This window comes from Pteronotus mesoamericanus, unplaced genomic scaffold (assembly GCF_021234165.1).
Source record: "Pteronotus mesoamericanus isolate MK-2021 breed Mesoamerican mustached bat unplaced genomic scaffold, CSHL_Meso_final scaffold_582, whole genome shotgun sequence".
Taxonomy (NCBI): Eukaryota; Metazoa; Chordata; class Mammalia; order Chiroptera; family Mormoopidae; genus Pteronotus; species Pteronotus mesoamericanus.
The window spans coordinates 2,898,918-2,925,120 of NW_026555323.1; the positions used below are offsets into that span (position 1 = coordinate 2,898,918).

General features: G+C 50.3%; 1 protein-coding gene across 1 annotated transcript in view; it reads left to right on the top strand.

Annotated features, from left to right (window-relative positions):
- The window catches only part of OTUD7A (OTU deubiquitinase 7A), a 90,741-nt gene that overhangs the window by 47,093 nt on the left and 17,445 nt on the right, over positions 1 to 26,203 (top strand). Inside the window, exons 2-5 of the mRNA XM_054561970.1 lie at positions 13,782 to 13,907; positions 14,022 to 14,123; positions 15,509 to 15,663; positions 23,776 to 23,958. Coding sequence (XP_054417945.1) covers positions 15,513 to 15,663; positions 23,776 to 23,958 — 334 coding nt within the window. The 5' untranslated portion in view covers positions 13,782 to 13,907; positions 14,022 to 14,123; positions 15,509 to 15,512. The remainder of the gene's footprint in view (positions 1 to 13,781; positions 13,908 to 14,021; positions 14,124 to 15,508; positions 15,664 to 23,775; positions 23,959 to 26,203) is intronic.

Genomic DNA, 26,203 nt, shown 5'->3' on the forward strand with positions numbered 1-26,203 from the left:
AATAAATAAATAAACTTTCAAAAAAGATATAGTCATCAGAGAGCATCAGGGAGTTCATAGAGCTCATCTGATTATACATACTAATTTCTCAGAGTCAGAGGCCCAGGTCGGTAAAAGGCTCAGGTCCCACAGAAATCAGTGCTGAGTCAGACCAGCTGGTTGGCACAGCGGCACAATCTGGGGCCACGTGCTTGGGCAGGAAAGGAGCTGTCGTTTCCTGTTTTGTTGTGTTTGTATGGGGTTTTTTTGTTTTTTTTTGTTTTTTGGTACAACAAATACGTTCGTATTTTTCTTTATCCAAATTATGCTCTGCCATTTGCATGTTTCCAGGCAGATTTAAGAGGCAGTTGCTATGTTGAAGTAGTTTTTGAAGTTGACGATGTGACTTTTTAGGCCCCTCAATCCATTTTGATGATTCACCAATGTTAAAAGTAAACAGAGACCTGCCTTTTTTTGATTTGTACAAAATAAAAATCAGAAGCGTTTCTTTCTGTGGGTTCCATTAAGATACTTCAGACCATGGGACAGCGTATATGCTTGCGATTGTGGCAAGTGAGCAAACTTGTATTGCCTGGCCATTGTTTTGGGGTCAGGCCCCTAGATGACCCCACCTAAGGGACATCCGTGGGTCAGCCATGTTTGTGGTGGCTGTTCCACATCCTCATATGGAATTTTAGAGGACATGCCTTTCCATTGTAAAGGCGCAAAGCATTCGAAGACTTAGTCTTATGATCTTCCCCCATTAAATTCTAATTCATCACATAAAATGATATTATACCAGATTGCAGTGACGTGTAAGTGCAGTCAGACTCTGAGTTGACATTTGGTGGTGACTTTGAGTGTATGCCTTGGGGCAGAGGCTGTCTCTTGGGGGCTGGGGAACATGGCACAATGCCAGGGACATGTTGGAACAGGCCAGTGACGTCTGGAGGCTCACTCCCCGAACGCCATCTCGCGTTACTGGTTAGTCCGCTTCTGGCTCCTGTTTGCATGTGTCCCTCAGGCCACTTGAAATAACATTACGAGTGTCCCCTGGACCATATTATGTTCCAGCGCAGCAGGAGCAGTAGCCCTGGGAGCGGTACAGTAAGATCTAACCTCTGTCACGTCCTTCCTTTGCGCCAGGCACCCTTGACATCTTTTGTGAAGATTTTGGTCATTGTGATTCTATGGCAGTTAGGACATCGTATCCCATCTCCTCCATGACTCCGTAAGGGAGGTGTCATTGCTACCCCCAATTTGCAGAAGGAGAAGTCAAAGACCTTGGCAGGGCTTTCGCACGGGAGAATTAGAACGCTGGCCATGTGGGCTCCACGTTGAGTCAGGGAGTTCAGCACCTGAGACAGTGCCTGGGGGCACGGCACCTGGGGCAGGGGCCTGAGGTTCAGCACCCGGGACAGCGTCGGGGGTGCCGCGATCGTGAGTGCGCCCTTCCGCCCACGGCAGGAGCAGGAGGTGAGGTGTGGGGGCGACTGTGCCACCGCGGCGAGGTTCAGCTTGCAGCGACAGGTGTGGAGGGCGAAGACCCTCCATTAGACGCACGCGTCTGCCTTCCCCCTCTGCTCAGTTGTCCCCTCTCCTGGCATGACTTGCTCCTGGAGGCGAGCAGTTCCCCCACCCACCTTGCTGCCTGGCTGCCAGTCTGTTCCCCATCGCCGTGGGGACAGACCTAAGCCTCCACTGGGCAGAAAGCAAGCAAACAGGTAAGACCAAAGGGTGAAGATAAAGAAGCATTTCAATGAAAAAAAAAAAATCCTTCTCTCTTGAACATGCATGAAGACCAGCACTGTTGCCTGGAGACTCTAGAGCATAGATTTCTCTTTAATTGATGCCTCACATCCGAGACTATTTCACAGGGAAGGCCTGGAGTCCGCCTGTGCCCTGTGGCCTCCCAGCTCCCCTTCGCTCAAGACAAAGGAGCCCTCCTACCACTCCCGGGGCTCTGGAACCTTCTGGCTGAAAGACAGCAAACACGCCACACATTACCTCATGTATCGTCTGCACTGTGATTTCTTCGTACACTCTTGGGTGAGGCATTGTATTATATTTTTCACAGCGAGTCACTTCTGCTGGATTTATTTCCTTTTCCTTACCTTTTGAACATTTAACTCTAGAAAATATTAAATATCTATAAATGTAGTCAGAGTAGGAGAATGAATCCCCACGTACCTATCACCCAGCTTTTATTATTCTCAAGTTGTGACCAGTCATCTGTTGTGTCTATATATACCTGTGTTAGTCTTTCCTGCGTCTACCGCCACCCAACCTCCTGCATGATTTTGAAGCAAAGCCTATGAGTTATTTAGAAGTGTGTGTGAGAAGTTTTCTAAGCCTATGCAGATTGGCTACTTAGCCACCTAACTTTAGTATGGCCAGAGAACCTCTTCCCTTGTGTGCTTTAATCCTTTGCATTTTGGGAGATACGCTTTACATCCCCAAATATGATAAACACTTTTGTAAATGTTCCATGTACACTAAAAATATTTTGTAGTCATCAGCTCTTGGGCATGTCATTGAGCCTGTCCTTTAGGTAAAGTTTGTCCATAGCACGTTCATTATCTTTTATGTCCCTACACCTATTCCATGGGATTCTGTTATTATGAACCAATTCTCTTCATTGCTAGTAAACGCCCCTGATCACAAAGCCTATTCTGTCTGACGTTAATGTAGCTACAGCAGTTTTCTGCTGATTGTAATTTGCATAGTGTATTCCGTACCGACCTTTTTAATTTTATCTTTTCTGTATCTTTACATTGTGGACATCCTCTCTAAACAGTGCATTGCTGAATTTTCTTACTCAGCCTGCCAATTTATTGCTTTTAACGGGAGCATCTGGTGTCTTTACATTTAATTTAATTAGTGACACATTTAGGTTAAATCCACCCATCTCATCTTGCGCTTGCTATTGTCTCACATCTGCTTTCCTCCCCGCTTATTTATTGCCTTCGTTCGGGTTCCTCTTAAAATCAGCTTTTTGAACTCTGCCGAGAATTCCGCCACTTCTCGCCGCCCCCACCGCTGCCGTCCCCGCCGGGACCGTCCCCTCCGTCCTCGGGAGAAGCCAGGGGCCTCCTGACTCATCTCCTTGCTTCTCTCCTTCCTCCCACGCCCCAGCCGCCCTCGGCCATCTGCTCTCCAAGCGGCAGCCAAGCCGGCTTCTCACCACGGAAGCTCCCTCGTGTTTCGCCACGGCTCAAAAGGCTGCCCAGCTTCTCCTGCCACACAGAGCGCGGCTGTGAGTGCCGGGGTGGCCGCCAGGCCTGCCCCCCGACATCACGCGGGTCTCGGCTCTGACCGGCCTGGACACGCTTGTTCGCCCACAGTCCCTCCGGTTGGACAGGGCCCCTGCAACCTCCCTAGGGGAAGGCGTCCGCACCCTGGCCGTGCACCACGCGCCACGCACCCCTTCCTCGTCCTCGTTCCAGAATCACGTCCTCAGTGAGGCCCGCCCACCCTGACCGGCCCATGTAACAGGTCCCCAAACACCGGCGCAGCCCCGCCCCTCTCCGACCCTGTGCCCGTCTCTGTCCCCGACGGCACTCAGACGCCGTGCAGTACATGCATTACGGTGTCACGTGCTTGTTCGCCTGCCAGGCCTGGCCAATCGCCAGCGCCGAGAGACCTGGGGGGGTCAAAGTGAGGGGTGCATTTTCCCCCATGTATTTTTTGGGAAGTTGTATACTCTATGTCTGTTATTGCCATAGCAGTGACAACATGCATGCTTAACTAATCAAAGTCTAAAGTTAGATTAGCCAACACTCTTAGCTTCCTCCTGGAATTTACAGTGGCCAGCGAACACTTTTAAGACACTCCATTTACGTAATTTTTTTTTTTTGGATGATGTTTTGTTTTTCAGCTTAGTCTTTTTTTTTTTTTTAGAAAGTTTGCATGCAAGGGTGACATTTCTGTTGCTTTGTGGGAAACCGGATGCCATATCTTCTCTGTTAGAACGGCTGGCAGTGCATGACAGGAAGACGGGGCCTCGAACCGTCTCCTTTTAGACATCAGCCAGCCTGCAGGCGCCCTGGGCCCCGTGTTTATGTCATTTCACTCCCCGCTCCCCCCCACCAGTCCAGTCAGGTAACCCGGAGAGGAAGCGGAGCTCGGACCAGCCACCCGACAGCCGCAGGTACGCAGCCCGCCGGGCGGGGAGTCAGGATGAGGTTCCCAGGTGGAGGAGCCGTGATGGATGGGCCAGCGGTTGCCGGGAGGCCGTCTGGGCTGCAGTTGGGGTAGATTTGTGGCAATGACAGCACAACCCGTACGAAGATCCCCGAAGGCAGACACACTGAGGGTGTAACCGGAAGCAAGCGTGTGCCAGGAGAAAGGGCACCAGGAAAAACACTTGGAAGTGAGGTCGGGAAGGGAGACAAAGGCAGGCATTGGAGTAAACCTTCCAGTAGCCACGCAGCGTTTTCCCACGGTGCTGTAGGAAGAAGCACAACGCTGTCCACAGAGCTACCCTTACAGGGCAGACTTGCCGGCGTGCCTGTTGCACGCGCTCCGGGGGTTCGCACGGGGACTTTTTTAGGTAACCAGACACGGGCGCTGACAGCGTCCTCGATGGAGAACGTATAAGCGGGTGAAATAGAGGGCTCAGGGCGAGGCCCCCCGGAAATGATTGTGTCATTTCCCGATCTCATGCCAGGGAAGAGCCAGCAGGGCTGAGGAGGGGCTGCGGAGGGGCTGCGGAGCGACAGCCCCCGGCAACGTGCTGGCCTAGCGTCGCCAGGCGCAGGCCAGCCCAGGGGCGGGGCGCAGCGGTGGTGCGGGACTGATGAAGGCTCAGGGAGACGCTTGGTTTTATTTCAGTGCCGTGAGAAGCCATGGCTGGGTTTCAAGCAGGGGATGCCGTGGCGTAATTTGCCTCCTTTGAAGATCTCTCTGGCTCTGCGCAGGAAGGGTTGGGCAGAGGGGCCGGCGTGCCCATGTGAGTAAAAGCGTTCAAACTGAGAGAAGCGATCAATAGCGTCCTAGCAAATGCCCAGCCACATGCCAGTAAGGCTGTCTTCTAACATGTGTGTAGCCCTGGCTGGTGTGGCTCAGTGGATTGAGCGCCAGCCTGAGAACCGAAGGGTCGCCAGTTCAATTCCCAGTCAGGGCACATGCCTGGGTTGCAGGCCAGGTCCCTGGTAGGGGGCGTACAAGAGGCAACCACACATTGATGTTTCTCTCCCTCTCTCTCCCTCCTTTCCCCTCTCTCTAAAAATATAAATAAATAAAATCTTCTTTTTAAATGCGTGTAGATGGGAGTTAGGCCGGAAAAGTCCTTTATGAGCCTATTTATTAGCTTCATATAGGAGCTCTTTCATGGTTCATAGATTTATATTGCTCATCCTTTCCAGTGGAGTGTAACACGCCTACAGAAAAACACCCATCAAAGACCACACAGCCTTCTGAGTTTTAAAAATGCAAACGTTGCTATGAAAATACTTCCCGTCCGTCTTATGCCCATGGAGACTTAGTGTCGTGGGTATATGCCACATACTGAAGGTTCTGGTCGTCGGGTATATGTATGATCGGCTTTGGCAGATCCTGCCAAGCAATTTTCTCAAGCTGTCAACCAGTCACACGTTCCCCAGCCCCGGAGGAGAGCTGTACTTTCTTCCCATCTCTGCCAGCCCTCGGTACTTGCAGGTTTAGGAAGTCCAGACATTCAGAGGGACTCTAATTGCAATTGTAGTTTAGTTTCTCTGATAACTAATGACGTTCAGAAACTTATTTGGACCCTTGGCCTTTCAGGTGTCCTCTTGTAAAGTATGTGTTCAGATAACTTTCCATTTTTCTATTGGATTAGCTATTTCTTTTTTCTTTCATCCTCACCCAAGAACATACTTACCGGTTTTAGAGAGAGGGGACGGGAGGGTGAGAGAGAGGGAGAGAAACATCGATGTGAGAGAGGAACGTTGGTCGGTTGCCTCTCATCCGTGCCCTGGCCAGGAACCGAACCCACAACCCAGGCATGTGCCCCGACCAGGGATCGAACCGGAGACCCTTCGGTTTATGGAACGATGCTCCAACCAACTGAGCCACACCGGCCAGGCTGGATTAGCCATTTCTTATTAAGGTCTTCTGCATATATTCTGGTGTGGGGTGCAGAAGACAATTTCCTCCCACCTTTTGAAGTTCTGGCTGAGATAAACTCTATGACAGAGATCAATAGACAAAAACGTTCAAATTTAATACGTATGTACACGCGGGGGGCAGGGCATAAGACTATGAGGCCAGAGGGCAGAACAGTCAATTAAGGCTTTTATGCCATTTTGAACTAAGGACTTCAAAAGGCAAGAAGACAGTTCACGTGGACATAGAAAAGCAAGTGTCTGGTAAACAAACGTTTGCTGGGCCATCCTTTGCAATGGGACACAGAGGGGGCTTTGCACAAAGAGGCCTCTGCAGTCCTTCCCTGTCCGCCGCTCCAAGGTCATACTAAGCCATTGTCATCTGTGATGGCAGGTCCCCTCCCAAAGCAGGTCCTCTGCCTAAATGACCTTTAGGCAGTCGGGGAAAGGTCAGCATTTTCTCCTCGGTCTTTCGGTTCTTAAAAATGACCAGCTTAAAATAATTAATATCTCAAGGTGTCATCTTTGGGGGTCGCAAACCCTGGTCCCCCCACGGGGCACCAGCCCTTTTTCAATTTTGGGCAGTTCAGTGATCTTCTTTCTCTCTGCAGTTTGCCTTTTCACTGAGTGGTGCTTTTCTGGTGAAAAGAAGTTCTTGATGTTTATACTTCACCGTTTTTCTAGTTGGCAGCTTGGGCCTCCTATTTCAGGAGCCTCTGCCCTTCTCAGGCTTGGGGAGGTGTCCCTCTGCATGGCTTTCTGGAGGCCTCCTTGTTTCACCCCTCACTTCCAGAAGTACCATTGGCCTGGAGTCAAAGTTCACATATGTGCTGTGAGGTAGGGATCAGGTACATTTGTCCATATGGCAAATCGACTCAGCACGCTCACTGTGGAAACAAATCTTCCCTCAAACACTCTGCAAAGTCGTTTTTGTCCAATGGGACGTCCTTTGTAAAGCCACGTGTAACAGGGCATCAACACTGAAATTTAGACCCAGGTGTGGAAGTAAAACTGCTGCTACAAGCCACAGTGGGTGCCCGGCCAAAGCGCACGGTTACAAAGGCCATGAGCGGGGATCGCTCCCCAGGTGTTTGGACCCTTCTGGTCGAGGGTGGGGGGGGAGGGAATCGGGTGTGGGAGGAGAAGGGGTTCTGCGATGAGAAGAAGTTTCTGAAAGGGCCATCCATTGCCGATGTCAGCGCCTTTTTCTAATGGGCGGGGGTGGGGCCCGCCTCTCACCTGGGCACGTTGAAGAACGAGGTGCCGTGTCCTGGCGGGGAGCTCCTCTAGGTGTCACTGGGAGAGGAAACGGGCCAGGCCACACTCCTCGGGGCTCTCAGAAGGGGATGCGTGAGTCGTGTTGGGCCCGGTCATTGGGCCACTGGAAGGGCAGAGGGACCCCAGCAGCAGAAGCCAGAGACGTGCACGAGACTCCTAAGGAGGCTGAAATGGGCGAAAATGACCACACGGACAGGCATTCAGCCCCCTGGGTCACAGAAACCGCCAGTAAGCAACCTGGTGGTAGGGATCTGCAAGGACTCAGAATACAGTCCACAGGGGCTTGTGACCCTCAGCATCGGCCAGGCCTGGGCACAGGGTCGCATGTGCAGCGCCCTCGGGTCCAGCGGCCCCCTCCTGCCTCCACCCGGCACCTGGCACCAGGCCTCGCCCCTTCGCAGCAGGTGGGAGGCCCCCGACAGGCCCCGGGATGCGAGGGCAGGGCCTGTGAGATGGTGGGGGGGTGCTGCTGGCTGACAGCAGGGACAGAGCGCACTCCTTCGATGGCACAGGTCGTTTCTGCAAGTCGGGGTGCGCGCCCGGCCCTCATCCGGCGGAAGGCACTCCCCTTCCGAGTGCCCCCACCTGAAGACATTTTAAAAAGGTCAGAGGGAGACAAAAATAAAGTCACACTTGGATTCCTGGAGTCTGCACCTGGGCAGACAGCTCCCTGCTCGGCCTGGTGGCGGGGGCCTGTCTCACCTGCGCAGGCGCCGTTTCCTCAAGGCCAGGAAGCGCCGTGGGGACAGGGCCCTCCCTTGAGGGCGTGGCCGTGCCCCTTTGCCGTGTCCCTGTAAGAGCTGCAGCAATCTCTGCCGAGGAAACGGAGGAACACGGTGACCTTGGGCGAAAGGCGGGAGGAGAAGCCCCCTTCCCGGCCGCTCAGGCCTCGCCCACACGGAGAGCCTCAAGTGCAAGCGACGTGTCTTGAACTGAGATGACAACAAAGCGCGTTCCTCCTCCCTCATTCTCTTCACCCCCAGTGTGCATTGTCCCCGTGTGTTCTTTGAACCGCGGACGTGGCTCTCCGACGTAACCCCCGTGGGGCTGGGCGGCCGCGGCCGGAGGAGCACGTTGCTGTGAGGGGCAGGAGAGCCGTGAGGCCTTGCGCATCCCTGAGTTTGTATTTTTCCACTTTCCCAGGTTCCTGAGGCACTTCAGATAGCATCACGCCATGGAGGGTTTATTCCTGCTGGAGTCTCGGGTGGCTGCAAGGTGACTTAGACAAGGGAGGTTTGCAGGACGATGGCAGTGGTGATAAGGAAGGCAGGAGAGAGGGGAAGGAGAGGGAAGGAAACCCGTTGGGAGCAGGGGATTTAAGACCAGAGGAGGCGGTATAAAGGGCAGGAAGAAAGCTGCACGGTAGGAGCGGCACATCCTGGCAAGAGGCTCTGCGTGAACGTCGGGAGCGGCTCCCAGGGGACTGGCTGAGGCAGGACGTGTAGACAAAGCCAGGACAGTGCCCTGGTCTACACCCTGAAGGGCTGGGTGAGAGCCTGCAGCCCACTATACATCCCCTTTCAGTCCAGGGCCGCGGGACAGTCAGCTTTGCCATCCCTCACACCTGTCATGATGGACGGTCCCCATTACTGGTTGGGGGGCCTTGGCTGGGTGGCTCAGTTGGGTAGAGCATCATCCTGATACACCGAGATTGCAGGTTCAGTTGCTGGTCAAGGCACATGCAGGAATCAGCCAGGGAATACCTCAGTAAGTGGAACAACAAATCGACGTTTCTCTCTCTCTCTCTAATTAATTAATTACAAGAAAGCTGAGACACTCAGAAAACCTAGCCACCCATTACTGGTTGGTAAATCAAGCTCTCGGAGGCCCATGAACTGGCCTGGCGACCCCACGTAGCAGGACAGCCGTTCCATCGCTCCTCATTCTCATTCTCCTTCAGCTCTGCCTGCGTCAGCGCCTCAGCCCCTGTGAGATCTTGTCTGAACCACAGGCGGGGCAGGGGGATGAGTCCTCAATGTCCCCAAACTCCGACCAGACGCAGCACCGCCTGCCCTGCCGCCGGAGCTGGGTCTTGCCCTGCAAGCCACTGAGTCTGAGTGTTTCGACTCAGTTTTTATATGAAACGTGTGGTTGAGGGGTTTTATTTGGTTAGTTTTGGGCTTTTGTTGATGGGTATCCAATGTACATATGGTATCCCTTGGTTGAAAAGACTGGCCTTCCTCCGCTGAATCACTTTATCACCTTTATCAAAGGTAAGTTGGCCAATATTCCCTTTGGCAGCACATACGCTGAACTAGAAGTGACAGAGGAAATTACCGTGGGCTCGATGCAAGGACCTGTGTGCACATTGGTGAGGCCTTCTGTGCTTTAATGCCATGGGATTGTACATGGAAAACAGTTAAAATGGCAAATTTTATTGTGTGTAATTTACCACAATTTTTAAAACTTACTAATGTAATTTTATAGCCACCATTGAATTGTGCCCTTTAAACTGGGTGATTGTGTGGTATGTGAATTATATTTCAATAAAGCTGATAAAAATGCAGCCAGAGCAAAAACAAAATCATTTGGCTATTCTGTGAAGGTCTATTTCTGGCTTCTGGCTTCTGTGACTTTGATCTGTGCAGCCATGGAGTAAGCTGTAGCTATATAATGTCTGAAATTCAAGGAGAATGATTAATCCACTTTACTTTTGTATTTCAAAACTGCGTTAGCTTGCCTAGTTCCTTTGTCTTTCCATATCAGTTATAGAATACACTTGTCTGTACCTAGAAACATCTTGCTGGGATGTTGCTAGTTATTGCAATAAACATGTCGATCATTCGAGAGAGAATTGGCATCTTTATTATGTTTTTTCTTCTGGTCCATGAACACAGTATATCTGACCATTTATTTAGAGCTCCTTTGATTTCTTTCATCGGTTGTTTATACTTTCAGCGTATCTATACACATTTGGTTAGATTTGTAACTAAGTATTTCATCTGTTTACTGACTGATTATGAATGCTATTGTTTTATTATTTTTAGTGTTCATGTCTTCATTGGTAGTATATAGGAATACAGTTGATTTTTGTATATTGATCCTATATCCTGTGAACCTGCTAGAAATCTTTTATAGATTCTTTTGGGGGTTTCTATGTAGCCTATCATGTCATGTGTAAGTAGGGACAATTTTTTCTCCCTTCCCAATCTGTACGCCTTGTGTTTCCTTTTCCTGCCTTATTGCTTTGGCTAGCACTCGGCTACTGTGTTGAGGAAAGAGGTGGGACAGACATACTCTTCACCTTGCCCCCAGTCACAGTTGGAAAGTCTCTCGCCCTCAACTGTGAACCATCAGCTGCAATGTTTTTTGTAGAATTCTACATCAAGTCAATGAAATTCCCCTGGATCCCTAGTGTTTTGAAAGTTTTTACATGAGTGATATGATTGTGGGATTTGTCTTCTTCAGCCTATTAATATGATGGATTATATTGATACATTTCTGAATACTGAACCATCCTTGCATCCCTGGAATAAATGTTCCTTGTGATGATATGGATATATTGATATAGAGACATACATACACATACATATATAACTTTACAAATATACATATATTTTTACATCATGACCAAGTAGGGCTTATATTATTTATTATATTTATTTATATGGCATTATTTATGGTATATAAATCATATTTGTGTTTGCATTCACACGGAATTTTAATAACTTTTTATATACGGCATTACTTAGATTTTGGTATTAAGTTAATACTGGCCTCATAAACTTTTGAACAACAATAAAAAATTTTTTTAAAATCAAATTAACACACTATTGAAAGAAAGAAAACAAAAAAAGGGTTACCTCCTTCAGTTTTCTGGAAGTTTTTCAGTTTGGGTAGACTTGATATTCATTCTTCCTTAAACATGTGGTTATGTTCTTCAAAATTCTTCGTAAACAGTGTAAGCCTGGAGATATCTCTTTGGGGAGGGAGAGTTGCAGTTACAGATGAAATTTCTTTAATAGTTGGAGGGACATTCAGATGACCCATTTCACACTGAGTGGGTTCTGGTAGTTTGCACTCTTGGAGGATTTGGTCCCTTTCACCTGAGTGACCCTGTTTGTGTGGAACAGGTGTTTGTAACGCTTCCTTATTATGCTTTTGGGGTCTGAGCATCTGTAACCATCTCCTCTTTCAATCTCGTCCCAGGTAATTTGCATCCTCTCTTCTTTCTCAGTCTCGCCAGAGGTTCGTCCACTTCATTGATGTTTTCACAAGACCAGCTTTTTGTTGTATTGAGTTTTCTCTCTTGTTTTGCTGTTTCCAGCCTCACTGACTTCCACTCGTGTCTTCCTCATTTCCTTCCTTTTGCTGGCTGTGGGTTTACTCGGCTCGTTTCATAACGTGAGAGCACAGGCTATTGATTGGAGACCTTTACTCCTTCATAGCGGACGCACTCAGGGCTGTAAGTTTTCCTCTCAGCAGGGCTTTTAACCAAAGTTTACCTTACAGACTTGGATATGTTGTGTTTTTATTTCCTTCCCATTCAACATATATAGTTTTATTTCCCTGGAGATTTCCTCTTTGGCCCGTGGGTTACTTAGAAGTGCGCTGTTCAGTTTCCCAGTGATGGGGGTTTTTCCCACCGCTTGCCCCTCCCCCGTTGTTCTCTCCCCCTCCCCCTCCCTCTCCAGGAGGCCATCACCCGACTCTGCTGCCTTCTGCCCACCTTCTGATGGGCCTCCCCCCACAGCCCCAGGGGGGCCAGAGGGCAATCCTTTCCTCTACTTTAACAATTATTTTAACTATTATTATTTTTTTATCCTCACCCAAGGATATGCTTAGAGAGAGGGAAAGGGAGGGAGAAAAAGGGAGAGAAACATCCATCAGTTGCCTCTCATTCACCCCCCAACTGGGGACTGAACCCAAAACCCAGGCATGTGCCCCGACCAGGAATCGAACCTGTAACCTTTTGGTGTGGGGGATGACACTCCAGCCAACTAAGCTACACCGGCCAGGGCGCCTCCGCATTTTTACTTCCTCTTTCAACCTCCCTGGTGTTCCTCCCTACATGGTCTCTGGCCCAGAAAGAACACAGAGCACCTGTGTTTCTCCTCAGCTCTGTCCCTAACGTGCTCTCTCCCAGAATCACTGGAAGCGAGGGACTCGCCAGCAGACGCCTTAAGGTCACCCTGCCCCTGCCACGTGGTGCGATCCCTGGCCTCCTTGCTTATCCAGGTCTCTCTCAAAGGCCTTCAAAGGCTCCACGATTGGAACTGAGAACATTGCTTCCCTGCTTTCTCTACCTGCCCTGAGCCTGGATTTCAGGGCCGTCATCCTCCTGAGGAGGCTGGGGAAAGCCAGCATCGAGACGCGGGGCCAATCGGGGACCTTTTCGATCCTGGGAGAGAGTCACTTCAAAGGGGGAGGCGGCAGAGGAAACCCCGTTAAGGGAGAAAAGTGTGAACGGTCATGCGGCACACTCATTGCGGTGCGTGGGGCCGTACCCCATGCGCCCACCACTCCCCGGTGGGTGGCGCCCCGACCTTTGCTGGGAGCGGGATGGGTGGCTACATAAGGTATATAAGGCAGGCTCTGCTGTCCCAGCCTCAGGGCGCACAGCCGACAGGTGTGTGCCGGACACGCAGGCAGAGCCCTCAGGTGTCGCCACGCAGGCAGGCAGGGGTCCTGTACCACCGCGGGGTGTGTGTCGTCTGTCGACCTGCCTCCCTCCTGTTACCTGTGTTGTCGGGGCCCTGCTGGCTCTCAGACATCCCAGGGCTCCCGCACCTGCGGGGAACCCCGACGTTGCCGACAGGTGGCGGATCACAGGAGTCAGGATGCTGTTCGTGACAATCGCCCCGCTCCCCACGGAGACCACGGCGCACTGTCCGGGACAGCAGGGTGGTCCATGGGGTGCCTCCGGATCCCCGACAATGGAGCACCGTGCACCCCACAGGGACCAAGGTGTGGCCATCACGCTGGACTCCGGATTCCCTGTGACCGCGGCAGGTCCAGGCGGGGTGCTCTGGGCGCTGCAGCCGGGATGGGAAGCGGCCGCCTGACTCTGGGGTCCCGCGTGGGCCACGCCAGCCGGGGGTGTCACGGACGGTCAGAGCCAGGGCTCAGTCCGAGCACCTCGGCCACAGCGTCCGTACCGCGCCGGAGTGGCTCCCGCGTTCTCACCCCCCAGCCGTCGCCTCTCTCAGTCGGTACCGACCGATGAGACTCTTCCTGCCGGCCCTGGCCGACCTTCCGGTGCCTGTGCCCATTTAAAAGTGAAGGGAGGGGCTGGGGTCGTGTGGGGGGGGGAGGAAATTCAGGGGTGTGGGATCCACTATCGAGACCGTTGCAAGCTCGTACTGAATAGGCATTTTGGAATTTCAAAAGGTAGTATTTCGATTTTAAAATATAAAAAACTGAATTCTTCAAATAGAAAGGTGAAGTTCTCACTTTCGAGGAAATAGGAAGTGTCTCTCTCATTCTGGTGGCCTTTTCCAGAGTTCTCAGGGCCTGTGGTCTCACCCCTCCCTCCGGGCCACCATGGGCCACGTCCAGCAGGGGCAGAGCAGCGCTGGCCCGGACGCCTGACAGCCACGCGCCCCCGGGAAGTCGCAGCATCTGACAGTAAGCGAACGACAGGACAGGCGAAGACGGGCGGGTGGTGTCTGCGTGCACTGCAGCGTGCTCTGCCCGGGGGTGCGGAGGGTAACGCGTTCTCCTTCTCTGACGTGCCCCCAGGTGGACGTGGTGGAAGGAGAGACTCCCGGCCGAGGCCCCGGCGCGCGGAGAGGAGGAGGAGGAGGAGGAAGGCAGTCTCCTAGCTGGTGCCGTCAACATCAGGTGCAGTGACGTTCTTGTTTCCAGGCCGCCCCGAGCAGCCGTGACCCCCAAGGAGGAGCCGGGTGTGGGATGGGCATGAACGATGAACTCCCTGCCGGTCGCCAACGTCCCCGCCTGGCCGCCCCCGCCCCCCGCCCCTGTCCCCAACGTCTGCCCCCTTCCTGTCTCACCAAGGCACAGACGGCTCTGAGAGGTTAACCGTTATGTTATCAGAGCAGCAGCTCTGGGCGGAGATGAGACCAGCGTCCTGGCTCTGAAGCCCAAGGGTTACCTCGAAAGAAAGGACTGGACCCTCATGAGCAGCATGGATTTAAACTCCCCCCACAGCATGGACATTAGCTCCATGCATTCTTCACGTCAGTGTAAAGTGGTCTGTTGTCCGGACTGGGCTCGGCGCAGTCTCTGTAAAGGTCCGGGTAGTAAATATTTGGGCATCTGTGGGCCTCGTGGTGTCTGTTCTCACTGCTCAACTCAGCCACTGGCAGAGGCAGCCGGGACGGAATGTAAATGAGTGGGCGTGGCTGTGGCCAGTTCAACTTTATCTGCAAAAACAGGTGCACACCAGTCTGGGCCGCTACCTATGCAAATGAAGGGATGTGTTTGCGTTTTCTGAGCCGTGACCCGAGGCCACCCGTGGCTGGCCCAGCGCTGGTCCACTGGTGGGTCGCCGTCCCCTGCCCTGCGCTGGGTGCTCTTCCCTGGAGCAGCCCCTGATCCGGCGGCAGGGTGCCCGTTGCCTCTTTCTCGCTGGGATCCTGCTGCCTGGAGGTCTCGCATCCTTGTGAACCTTGTCAGACTGCTGGGCTGTGACTGGGCCGATGTTTGGAGAGACGGCAGATAGTTGTGGTCAGCAAGTGCGGTGTTTCAGCTGACTCTGGACTCACCGATGGGGGTCTTTCCTAAGAGCAGCGGGAGGGCTCACTGATAAAGGCGAACTGGGGGGGGGGGCGGGGCGGGCGGGCGGGGACGTGTTTCCCACCCCTGCCCATGCAGCTGGGAAGAGGATTAGAAATCCAGTGACTCCTACTGAGCCACTCCAAACGCCCTCGGGGATCATTTTTTTTTTTTTGTTTTTTGTTTTTGTTTTTGTTTTTTTAATCTGGTCTATCTTCTTTTCAATGGGTTGTCATTGGAATTGCCAGAATGTAGGGTCAGACGTGCCGGACTTGGTCACGGCACCTACAGATGCAGGATGCTTGACTTCGACTTCTATTACTTGATATCTCACATGGAGAAGCCAGCAGTTGTCCCAAACCAGCTCCAAAGCCTGTCACAGCAGGCGGAAGGGGCCCCGCCCCTCCCCGGGGCCTCTGCCTGCCCCAACCCCCGCAACTGCCCTGCACACGCCCACTCCGTGACCTTTGCTTCTCTTGTCCTCCCTGCAGATGGATGGTTTCTAGCCTGCTCCCCAACCCCACCTCGGCCGAGTGTTGGGCGGCCCTTCTACATGATCCTATGACTCTTGATATGGACGCAGTCCTGTCAGACTTTGTTCGGTCCACGGGGGCAGAACCTGGTCTGGCCAGAGACCTGCTGGAAGGTAAGCTCCCGCTTTGTCCCCAGCCCCCGTCTCAGGAGCCAACCCAGTGACAAAAGATAAGATTCCTGTTACCTGGCAACAGGAGCACTCGGGCTCTTTAAAAAGTAAAAGCAGTTGTCGGTGATGAAATTATTTGTGTTATTCTTGACTTTATTTTGGGATCACTCAGCTCTCCGCAGGAAAAGTGCAGAAGGCAATAGCTGGGCCTGGCTTTGTGTTAACGCTAATAGATAATGAGTCAAAACTGAGCAGTATTGACTTTTTTAGAGAAAATAGATTCAGTAGAGCAGAAATTAGAACATTCCAGAAACGCTTTTTTGGAGACCTGAGCTGCTTATCTCTATCTTAGCTGAGACAAAAATACTTTAAGCCAACAATGTTGATAGGAAAAAAAAAAACAAACCCAGTAGCCAGTTAAAAAGAAGGTACTAATTCACAAGTAAGAAGGCAAAAATCCTTCCTCAAGTTTTGAATCGATACCATTTGCTCCAGGAAAATGTGCATAATCCACATGTAGATGATTCAACTATAATCACAATGGACTAAAGATTAAAGTTTCTGTCCCAGTCTCTTAAATGGATTTATTTCGTGTAATTTTAAAATCTTTTTTTCTACGTGGTGGAAAGAGGAGCTGAGAAGAGCCTGTTATAACTTCTCAGGACCATCAAATGTGTAAAAGGAAAAACATTTAAATGACTACTCTTTGCTTCAAATGTATAAGCTGTCATTTGTGGAATTAGGCAATGCTCAGCCAAGTATTCTAAGTCACAACGGTTCCTTAATTCTCTTGGGAAGAGTGTGAATCATTGTAGATGTGTGTGAATGGTGGAGGTAACTATTCGACCCCATTGAAAAGCAAGAACCGCCTAGGATTCTGAGAAAACGGCAGTGATAATAGCGTAGTTATTAAATTTCCTTGAACCTCCCAGAATTTCAAACAAATTCGGGGCTTAGAATCAAATACGCTTCGAGAATGTTGGCCATGTATGTGAATCAAAGCCTGATCCTCATGTCCTGAGAGTCCCCTTGTGTGATACTTCCCTGACAGTGTCCATGGCTTCTCTCGACGTGACTGTGGACGCACGGGTCCAGAACGCGGTTGGCGGTGAGGGTGGGGTCCGATCTAGACTCCGCTACTCACCGGCACTGAGATGCAGAGCAAATTCTTTTACTTCCCTTAACCTCAGTTTTTTCTTGTATGTTAAGCCTAGCCCACCTTCCAAGGCGTTAAAAAACCAAACTTCATTCCAGTAAATTTGAAGATCTAATTGGCTTTATTAAGATTCACAAATCAGGCAGCACCGCATCTAGGATCATGCTGTGAGGGGCATGGCTAAGGACCATTGTATAACCCAGGCCATGAACCTACCGTGTCCCGCCCTGTATATATGTCCAATCAGCACCATCTGTTGAACATATTATTATTGCTCCTCCGCTGAAGTCAGAAACCAACTGAGCATATGTCTCTGGGGATCCAGTTCTTGATGCTGGTTCTGTTCCGCTGATCAAGATGCTCATTCCTTTGCCAAAACTACACCATCTTGATCATTATAGCTTTGTCGTGAGTCTTGAAATCAGTTAGCGTGATTCTTCCCATGCTATTTTTTCTTTTTCAAAAGTGTTTCAACTGTTCTGTTTCCTATGTCTTTCCATATAAATTTGAGGATCAGCTTACCTCTGTCTATAAAAATTTCCTGTTGAGATTTGGATTGAAAGCATGTTGAACCTATAAATAAATCACAGCTGTGTTTTGTCTTCCAATCCATGAAGTCAGTATAGCCATACTTTTCATTTATTAAGGCCTTCTTGGAGTTCTTTCATAAATATTTTGTAGTTTTTCGCATATAGATCATATACACCGTGTGTTAAATTCATATCTCTCGGGGTTTCTGAGCTATTATAAATGATATTATTTTTAAATTTCAGTTTCCAGTTGTTCATTGCTAGTACAGAGAAATGTAATTGATTTTTCTGTGTTGCCCTCGTACCCTGACATCTTGCTCAACTCGATCGTTTGTTGTATGGGGTGTGTATGCATTGGTGTGTGTATATTTCTTGGGATTTTCTACATAGACAATCATGTTTTCTGTGCATATGGGGAGTTTTAGTTCTCCCTTTTTAATAGGTACGTCTTTTATTTTTCTTGACTTATGGCATTGGCTAGGACTTCCAGTCAAAGGCCGAGTGGGTTGGTGAAAGAGAACATCTTTCCCTTGTTCATGACCTGGGGGCAGTATCAGCCTCTCGCTGTTGTGTAGAATGTGAGCCGTAGGTTCCCAGAGAGGATCTTTCTAAGGTAGAGGAAATTTCCTTCTGTTCCTTGTTTCATGAGAGCTTTATCATAAATACGTATTAAGTTTGTCAAATGCATTTTCTAACTCAATTGCTATAATCAAGTATTTTTTCTTCTTTAAACTGCTAATATAAAAGTTACATTGATTGCAATAATAAACCAACCCTCAGCCATTATTTATTTAAATTTTTCTCCTCATTCTGGGACTCAGATGACATACATGCCTTCCGGAATTTGTTATTGTCCTATAGATTCCTACGCTCTATTCATTTTCCTCTTCACTCTTTTCTCTGTTGTTCAGATTGGATGATTTCCATTGATCTATTTATAAATGTACTGACTCCTTCCTTTGTCATCTCTGTTCTGTTACTGAGCCCATCCAGTGAGTTTTTTATTTTGGTTCTCGAACGTTTTCATTTCTAACGTTTCCACATGTTTCTTCTTTATATCTTCTATCTCTTTGCTGAGACTTTCTATATTTATAAAGGGTCTTCTCTCTTACATGTTGGAAAATATTTATAATAACTGCTTTAAAGTCTTCATCTGATAATCCCCATATTAATTTTATCCCAGCATTGCTATTAAGATTTCTCTGGCTTTCCTTTGATCCTCCCTATTTCCTACAGAATCATCTCCACGTGGCGCCCACGTGTCTCCAGCATCTGGTCATACATATTCGGTCCCCTTGGCCTTATCCGCCACTGCGTTCCTTCATCTCCCTTCCCCCAAACCACCCCCATCTCTGTGCTGAGCTCCGGCTGCCCCGCCCCTAAACACACTCTCTCTCCTCCTTGAACTTCAGCTCCTCCTCCAGGTTGGATGTGAGCCCCATGACAGCAGGGACCACCTGGGCTTTGCTCTCTGGGTCCCCACAACGCCTGGCACATGCCAGTCCCTCCATGGAATGATTTGGCTGCTGGAGATACAGCAGTGATCAGCCAGACAAAAGTCCTCATCTTCATGGAGACAGGCAATAAGCAGCGTAAATAAGTTATAGAGTATTTTATGAGGTTGGCCAAAAAGTTCATTTAGGTTTTTCCATACGATGGCTCTGGTAGCGCTTAGTTGTCTTTACCTTCATTAGAAACAGTTGTGTTGGAGTGTATTGTGACAGCTGCCACATCAGCAGGCATTAAAAAAAAAAAGTTATCAAAATTGGTGAATTTTGTGCACTCATTTTAATATTGAAGATGGAAGAAAATACGCAACATTTTCCGCATATCAGGCTTTATTATTTCCAGAATGGTAAAAATGCAACTGATATACAAAAAACATTTCTATGGTGTATGGAGAAGGTGCTGTGACTGAGCGAATGTGTCAAAAGTGGTTTGCAAAGTTTCTTGGTACTATTGACATTTTGGCCCAATAATTCTTTGCTGTGGGGCTGTCTTATGCATTGGAAGAAGTTTAGCAGCAGCCCTGGCCTCCCCCCACTAGAAGCCAATAGCGGGAGACAGCTGGCATACTCAGAATATACAAATCAATCTAGTTATTGGTGAAAATAAGAATGTGTCTTTTATTTCATGGGAAAAAAACATACAGACTTTTTGGGAAACCCAGTAGTTGTTAGTGCCACGGAGAGAATGATATGAAGGGGAGGAGGGAGAGTCTGTGGAGTGGGTGCCTTTTTAAACCAGGGTTGCCCGAGAAGAGCCTCGCTAATTAAAACTGGGATCTGAGCAAAGATGCGGAGGCTGAGAGTGAAGAAGTTTCTAGGAAGAGCTGGAATTCACTGGTCCTTCCTTGCCATCCCTCAAAGCTGTGTGGACTTCTGTCGTAAAATATATTTCATTGTTTCTTATTTTATAATTAATCACATACTTAACTCCTGATTAGAGAAGTTCTGAAAAACAAAGACAATAGCATCGACAATAGTATCAGCACTTACAGTGCATTGTTTTACGTCAGATGCTCAATGTGAAACTGCATTGAATCCACACACCCAATTACAAAAGAGTGAGCTTTCCCATTTTACAGGCAAGAAAACTGAGGCCAGGACAATTCCCTGAAGTCACGCAGCCAGGATGTGAGCTCAATCATGTCCCTAAGTGCCAGGTTCTTTCTGCAAAGTGGTCACCTACTATTTATCTTTGTACCCACTCTTGCAGAGGTGTCTAAACTGTGGCCCTCAGGCTGCGTGCGGCCCAGGGCGTTTGTGAATGTGGCCCAACACGACATCGTCAACTTACTTAAAACATTATGAGATTTCTTTTTTGTGATTACGTGTCGCAGTGTATTTACTGTGTGGCCCAAGACACCTCTTCTTCCATCATGGCCCAGAGATGCCAGAAGGTTGGACTCCTGTAGCTGCATGCACACAAAAAAGCATTAATGAATCACCCAAAGAACATTTTTTACGAACCCATTTTATGATGTGGCTAATCAACTTTTCAAATGAAATATGACTTCAGTAGACCACCAACACTATTCTAAAAATAGACGTACTAGCTAACATTCATGAGCCCAATGCTGTCTGGCTGCTTTACACATATTAGTGAAAAAGCATTTTTGTAACTCTTCTCCTGAGAATATGTTTATTGATTGGAGAGAGAGAAAGAGAGAAGAACATCGGTGAGAGAGAGAAACATCAGTCTCCTGTAGGCACCCCAACCGGGGATCGAACCTGCAACATTTTGGTGTGCGGGACAACGCTCCAGCCAGCTGAGCCACCCGGCCAGGGCTTAGAAAGATTGTTGAGTGGGAGGCCAAACACATGTGAGTTGCTTATAAAATGTCAGCTCCCTCTTTAAAGAGAAAGCAGCTCTCGTCCTTTTGTAATCACTGAATTTCAGTCCTTGCCGCTCTAACAAGATATCCTTCGGTGAGCCCGTGCCTCTGTTTTGTGGCTACCCAAGTGGGAGGAAAAAATCCTTGGGCAAAGCAGCCAGATTGCATTTAGGAAAAAATTAACTGAAAATTAACCTCTCACATGCGCCTAGTGTAATCTTTCATAATTTTGTGGAATTGGCAAAAATTAAGGAAAATGATGGCAACTGTGTTTGATTATATGTATATATATATTTTTTTATCATGTAGGTTAAAATGTCTGTATTTTTAACAGTCGATTTGATCATTTGAGAACGACAGCACTTAGAGACGTTTGTGGGGAAATGCGTCCTCTTCCTCAGCCGCGTCCCTGGGTGTCGGGCACGCACGGTCTGGAAATCTGTGTGCGGTGTGCGCTCTTGGTCCCCTCACCCAGGCGACAGCTCCCAACCCCTTGCCAGTCACACTGACAGGTAATTCCATTAACGTTGACATTCGGCCTTTGGGAGCTCTCCCGTGACTTGGGAGCAGCAGCTGCTGACTTGGATAATTGCAGTAATGCCCAAAGAGTATGTACACCCAAGACGTGGGGGTGGAGACAGCTGAGGCAAGAAAGTGTGGAGTAAAAACTGCAGCTCGGCCCCGCAGCAGGTCCTGGGGCGCGCCCGCAGCAAGGCCACCGGCGCCGGCGGGGAATTACGCAGGGCGGGCGCCCAGAAATCACACGTGCTGGGCGAGGCGAGAGGAGCTGAGGGCTTCTGCCAGGGCGCAGCCCAATTGCCGTCGCTGACCCAGGACTTAGGGACCCTGGAAAGGGAGGTGGGCCCCAGAATGGTTCTTCTGTTCATTAAAATGAGAACCAAAAGTGTCCCAAGCCTGGATATACCAGAGTCTCCTTTCCCCGAGATCCAGGGACATCGGATACTCAGACCAGAGCACATGCCATCTGATTGCCAGGAGAGTCTCTGCTGGACCCCAGTCAGCATCATGTGACTACAGGGCTGCTGTGGGCAAGTCCCGCATTCCCGAGTGGGCAACAGGAAAGTGGCCTGGTGACTGTGGATCCTCAGCAGAGGAGTGAGGGAAGACCATCAGAGGGCCTCGGGCCAGTGTTGGAACGAGCTTGTCAGCGGGTCTAGCAATCCTGAAATGAACCCACTGGCCACTCTGCCCACTGTCCTGTCCCCATGAGGGACAGGCTTCCATTGGACTAGAGATATTTGAGATAAAATGGCCCAAAAAAAATCCCACGCAGGATCACACTTCCAGGCCACCTCCTCTGGCCTGGCCCCTCTCAGGACATGTTCCTCGTCAGAGAGCTGAGTGCATGCCAACGCTCTTGAAACGCTCAGAGACCCGGCAGGACATGTGGGGCGGGTGTCCTTCCGGCGCGCTGAGCAATGCAGCATAGGCCTCATCGCCCTCTCCTCTCCGTTGGGGAAGACGGCAGCCCCGGCCGCCAACACGGGCCATTTTATTGGTCTTATTCACAAGGCTCTTCCATCTTGGCTGCTTGAAATTAAATGCTTCCTCCCTGGAAGGGCCCCCCACCTCCAGCGCAGACTCTTTCCCCGGGGAGGGGGGGGGGTCTCCACGTGGGCGACCCCGTGTCCTCCTTTTTCAGGCTCGTCCACCTCACTGCCCTGACGCGCGCGTTCCTCCCGGGCTCCCCGCCCTGCGCACCCAGGAACACGGCCTGAAGTGAACCGGCAGGACGATGGCCTGGAGCAGAGCGGCCCTGCGGGGAGCCCCTCTGTGTGGCCGGACTCCCATACAGCTAGGCCCTTTCGAAGCAAAAAGTCACCGTGCGCACTGAAGTCCATCTTTAGAAGCGTTTGAGGAGGCAGGAAAGCGGGGCGCACGTTAAGAACTCGCACATAAGCAGAAGCCTTGGTGTTGTCGGCTGGGTGTCGCCGCCCAGGGCGGAGGAGCGTGGAGGGGCCCCCCACCTTGCGTGCCGAGCAAACCCCTACTGCTGCCATCGACCAGAGTGTGGTCCAAGAGCAGAGCCCGGGTCCGCGTGGGACGGAGGCTCCGGATGGGGCATGAATTGACTGGGTGGAGGCCTATGGGCGTGTGTTACAGGCTGCGGGTGTTGTGCATACTCCAGTAAAAAATACGATTAAATTGTAAATGATGCCGTGCTATAAAGTAAGTATCATAATTGATAGTATCCAGCCTGCCCTAGAAAAAAAGTAGAAAAAAATGGATAGACCCTACAGGAAGCTCTTCAGATGTTATTTCACACATCCAAAGCCTCACTCCATCATGTGAACAAAGTAATTGAGCCTGTAATTAGTCAGTATTGTTAATACCTGCCAGTCAGAGCTAACTAGGACAGGGTATGATTTTATCTGCTCTTCCAAATCAAAGCAAGGGGTTGAATTTTTTGTCTTCGAAAAGGGCGCAATGCCTCGTTGAATCAGGGGCAGGGTGGGGCGACCCGTCCCTCCCAGGAGAAGTCAGGAGCTCCAGCCGCTGCGGTCGCTCCCCCGGGGCTTCGAAGACTCTGCGTCAGCGCTGGCCACGGCCCTGCCTCCGGGGCAGAGCGCGTGGGCCCAGCCCCCGACCCAGTGCCACGCCTGAGCCCTGAAGTCCGCCTCCGGCTGTGGCCACCCCACAGAGTCCCTCCCAAGGGTCTGGTTTTCCCATGTTGAGCACAAAAGAAAACAGAAAATCCTGAGCCAAATTGGGGAATTCTTTTTATTCACTTTTTTGCTTCACGTTTCGGTCCTCCCTGGAATAGGCTCTACAACTTGATTTCTGAAAAAGGTGTGATAGGAACATCATATGTTGGTGTTTGTGTGTGTGCGTGTGCGCATGTATTCATCTAAAGGCTATGGATTGGATATAATTGCATATTTCGGGTGCACAACAGAGGTGGTTGTGAAATTCTATGCTTTGAGGCTATGCCTGAGGTCGCCGTGTCCCTTCGAGGACCAAGTTCGTCGGTTAAATGCTGGCGAGAAACCCTTCTTTGCGCGGTTATTTTCTCCAGCGAGCCCACCACGCGTGCCTCAGCGTTGCCATCTCTCGTCATTCCTTGTCCACAGGCAAAAACTGGGACCTGACCGCCGCTCTGAGCGACTATGAGCAGCTGCGCCAGGCGCACACAGCCCACCTACCGCATGCGCTCAACGAAGGCCGGAGCCCCAAGCAGCCGGAGCGGGAGGCGCCGCGGCCCGGGCCCAAGGCGCAGCGGCCCTGCCTGCGGAGGCAGGAGGACACCGCCCCAGGTGCCGGCGGGGGCGGGGCCGGCACGGGGTCCTGGGCAGGGCGCAGGGGTTTGCAGGGGCTGGGGCTGCGAACAGCGGCCTCCCCGAGGCGGGGAGTCCAGCCCCACTGCGTGTCCCTGGAAAATCAGGAAAAGCAGTCAGGCCGGGGGGATGGGATGAGTCCTCCCTGAGTCCCGGGTTCCACAGGCCCGACGTCTCAAGTTCCTTCAATTCGTCCCCAAGTCACATAGTCTCCACATCTCTTCAACCTCGACATTCGTCTTCCCTTGCGCTCGCGGGCTCCATTCTCCTCTCCAGTCCTAAAGTAAGATCTGCTTATTGTAACAAAGGGCCCAATGCAAAGAGACAGAAAGAAAACTGGCTTCTTTTCCGCACCCCCCAGTCCCACGGGAGTCCTGACCAGCGACAAGTCCCAGTCGGCCTCCCTCCTCTCGCTGTTTGTTCCAATGCAAACACCCCAGAGGCAGATGCGCGCTACACTTTGCAAATTGCTCCTTTCATCGGCCCATAAATCATGGGCCTGTTCTCCACATAGTTTATTCCACAGTGTCCCCTAATTTTTTTTTAATTTATTTTTATGGTATTTTTTATTACCATTTGTGCCTACAGTAATTTTTAACCTCCCCCCGCCTCCCCCGCCGTAGGAATGGTTATTCTGTCTTTTTCTGGGCTTTTGTAGTGGCTGTTTGCTTTGGACGCTACCAGTGATGCTAAAATAAACTTTCCCCCTGTTGTCTTGCACACCGGTGCTTTTCTTTCCACAGAGCAGGATTCCCAACGAGGGTTGGCTTTGCCAACGCATGTATTCGCCATCTAATCTCTTGAGGAACCCCTTCCCAAACACGGTTCTGCTCACCACGTGTGAACCTGGGCGTCGCCCTTCCTTCTGGTCCTCGCGATGGTTTTATGCCACTTTTCCACGCCGAGGAGGGGAAAAGAGCATGTTGTTTTAACTTTCATCTGGTTGTTTGCTCGCCAGCCACTTGAATTTCTCCTTCTGCCACGTGCATGGCACAAAGTTTGTTCATTCTCCTACAGATGTGTTTGCATTTTTCTTATCCATTTGTAGCATTCAAGCCTCATTCTATTTTTTAAATTATATTTTATTGACTATGCCTTCAGAGTTGTCCCAATGTTTCGCCCCGTGTCCCCCACCCACTCAGCAACGCCCCCCACGCCCTCAGGCCATCCGCATGGCGTTGCCCACGTCTGTGGGTCATGCGTGTATGTTCTTTGGCAAGTCCCTCACTTTCTTTCCACCAGCCCCCCTCCCCCTCCCTTCCGACAGCTGCCAGTCTGCTCCATGTGTCCACGCCTCTGTTTCTGTCTTGCTGGTTGGTTTATTTTGTTCATTACATTCCACATAGAAGTGAGATCATGTGGTGTTTGTCCTTCCCCAACTGCAAGTCTCATTTTACTGTGTATACCACACAATTCAGCCTAGAGTTCATCGCGCGCGCGCGTGTGTGTGTGCATACATCCCAGCTGTGTCGTCTGCTTCATGACTTTGTTCGCAGGCTATTCTGCAGCACACAATGTTTGCCTCCCTCTGCATTCAGGGCTGGTGGGTGTCTGCTCTCGCCGTTGCACGTCTCCTGGGATGCAAAATTACGGACCTGTTTTCCCCTCTTTGTTTTTCAATTTTGCCCCTAGGTCTTTTAACGGATTTGCAATTTTTATAAATAGTGGCTCAGGATCTACTTTTGCTTCTTCTGGATCGAGAGAGTCACTCTAGCATGTTTATTGAATAAGGATAGCTTTTCCCACCGAATTAAAATGCCAATTTGGCTATATATTAAATTGCCAAAAAGGAGCGCTGGCCGGGTAGCTCAGTGGGTTAGAGTGTTGTCCCCACACACCGAGGCTGTGGGTTTGATCCCTGGTCAGGGCGCATACACAAATCAGCCGCTGAATGCATCAGTAAGGGGAGCAACAAATTCCCAAATCCGCCCGGATCTCTTTCTGGGCTCCGCCGATCTGTGCAGCACCCATCTCGTTATATACATCGCTGAAGTGGTTTCCTACAGCATTTCTCTCGGCTTAGGCCAAGTTCCTCTACTGCTATTCTCTTCCACAAATCTTCTCCTGTTTTCGGATATCCGTTCTGCCCTAGGAGCCTTAGAATTAGAACCCTGATTGGAATTGGATCGGATTTTTATTTTATTTTAGGAATAATTGGCATGTTGTAATACTGCGCTCCCATCCAGGACTTTTACCTGCGCCTCTCCATTTATTCAGACCCTGT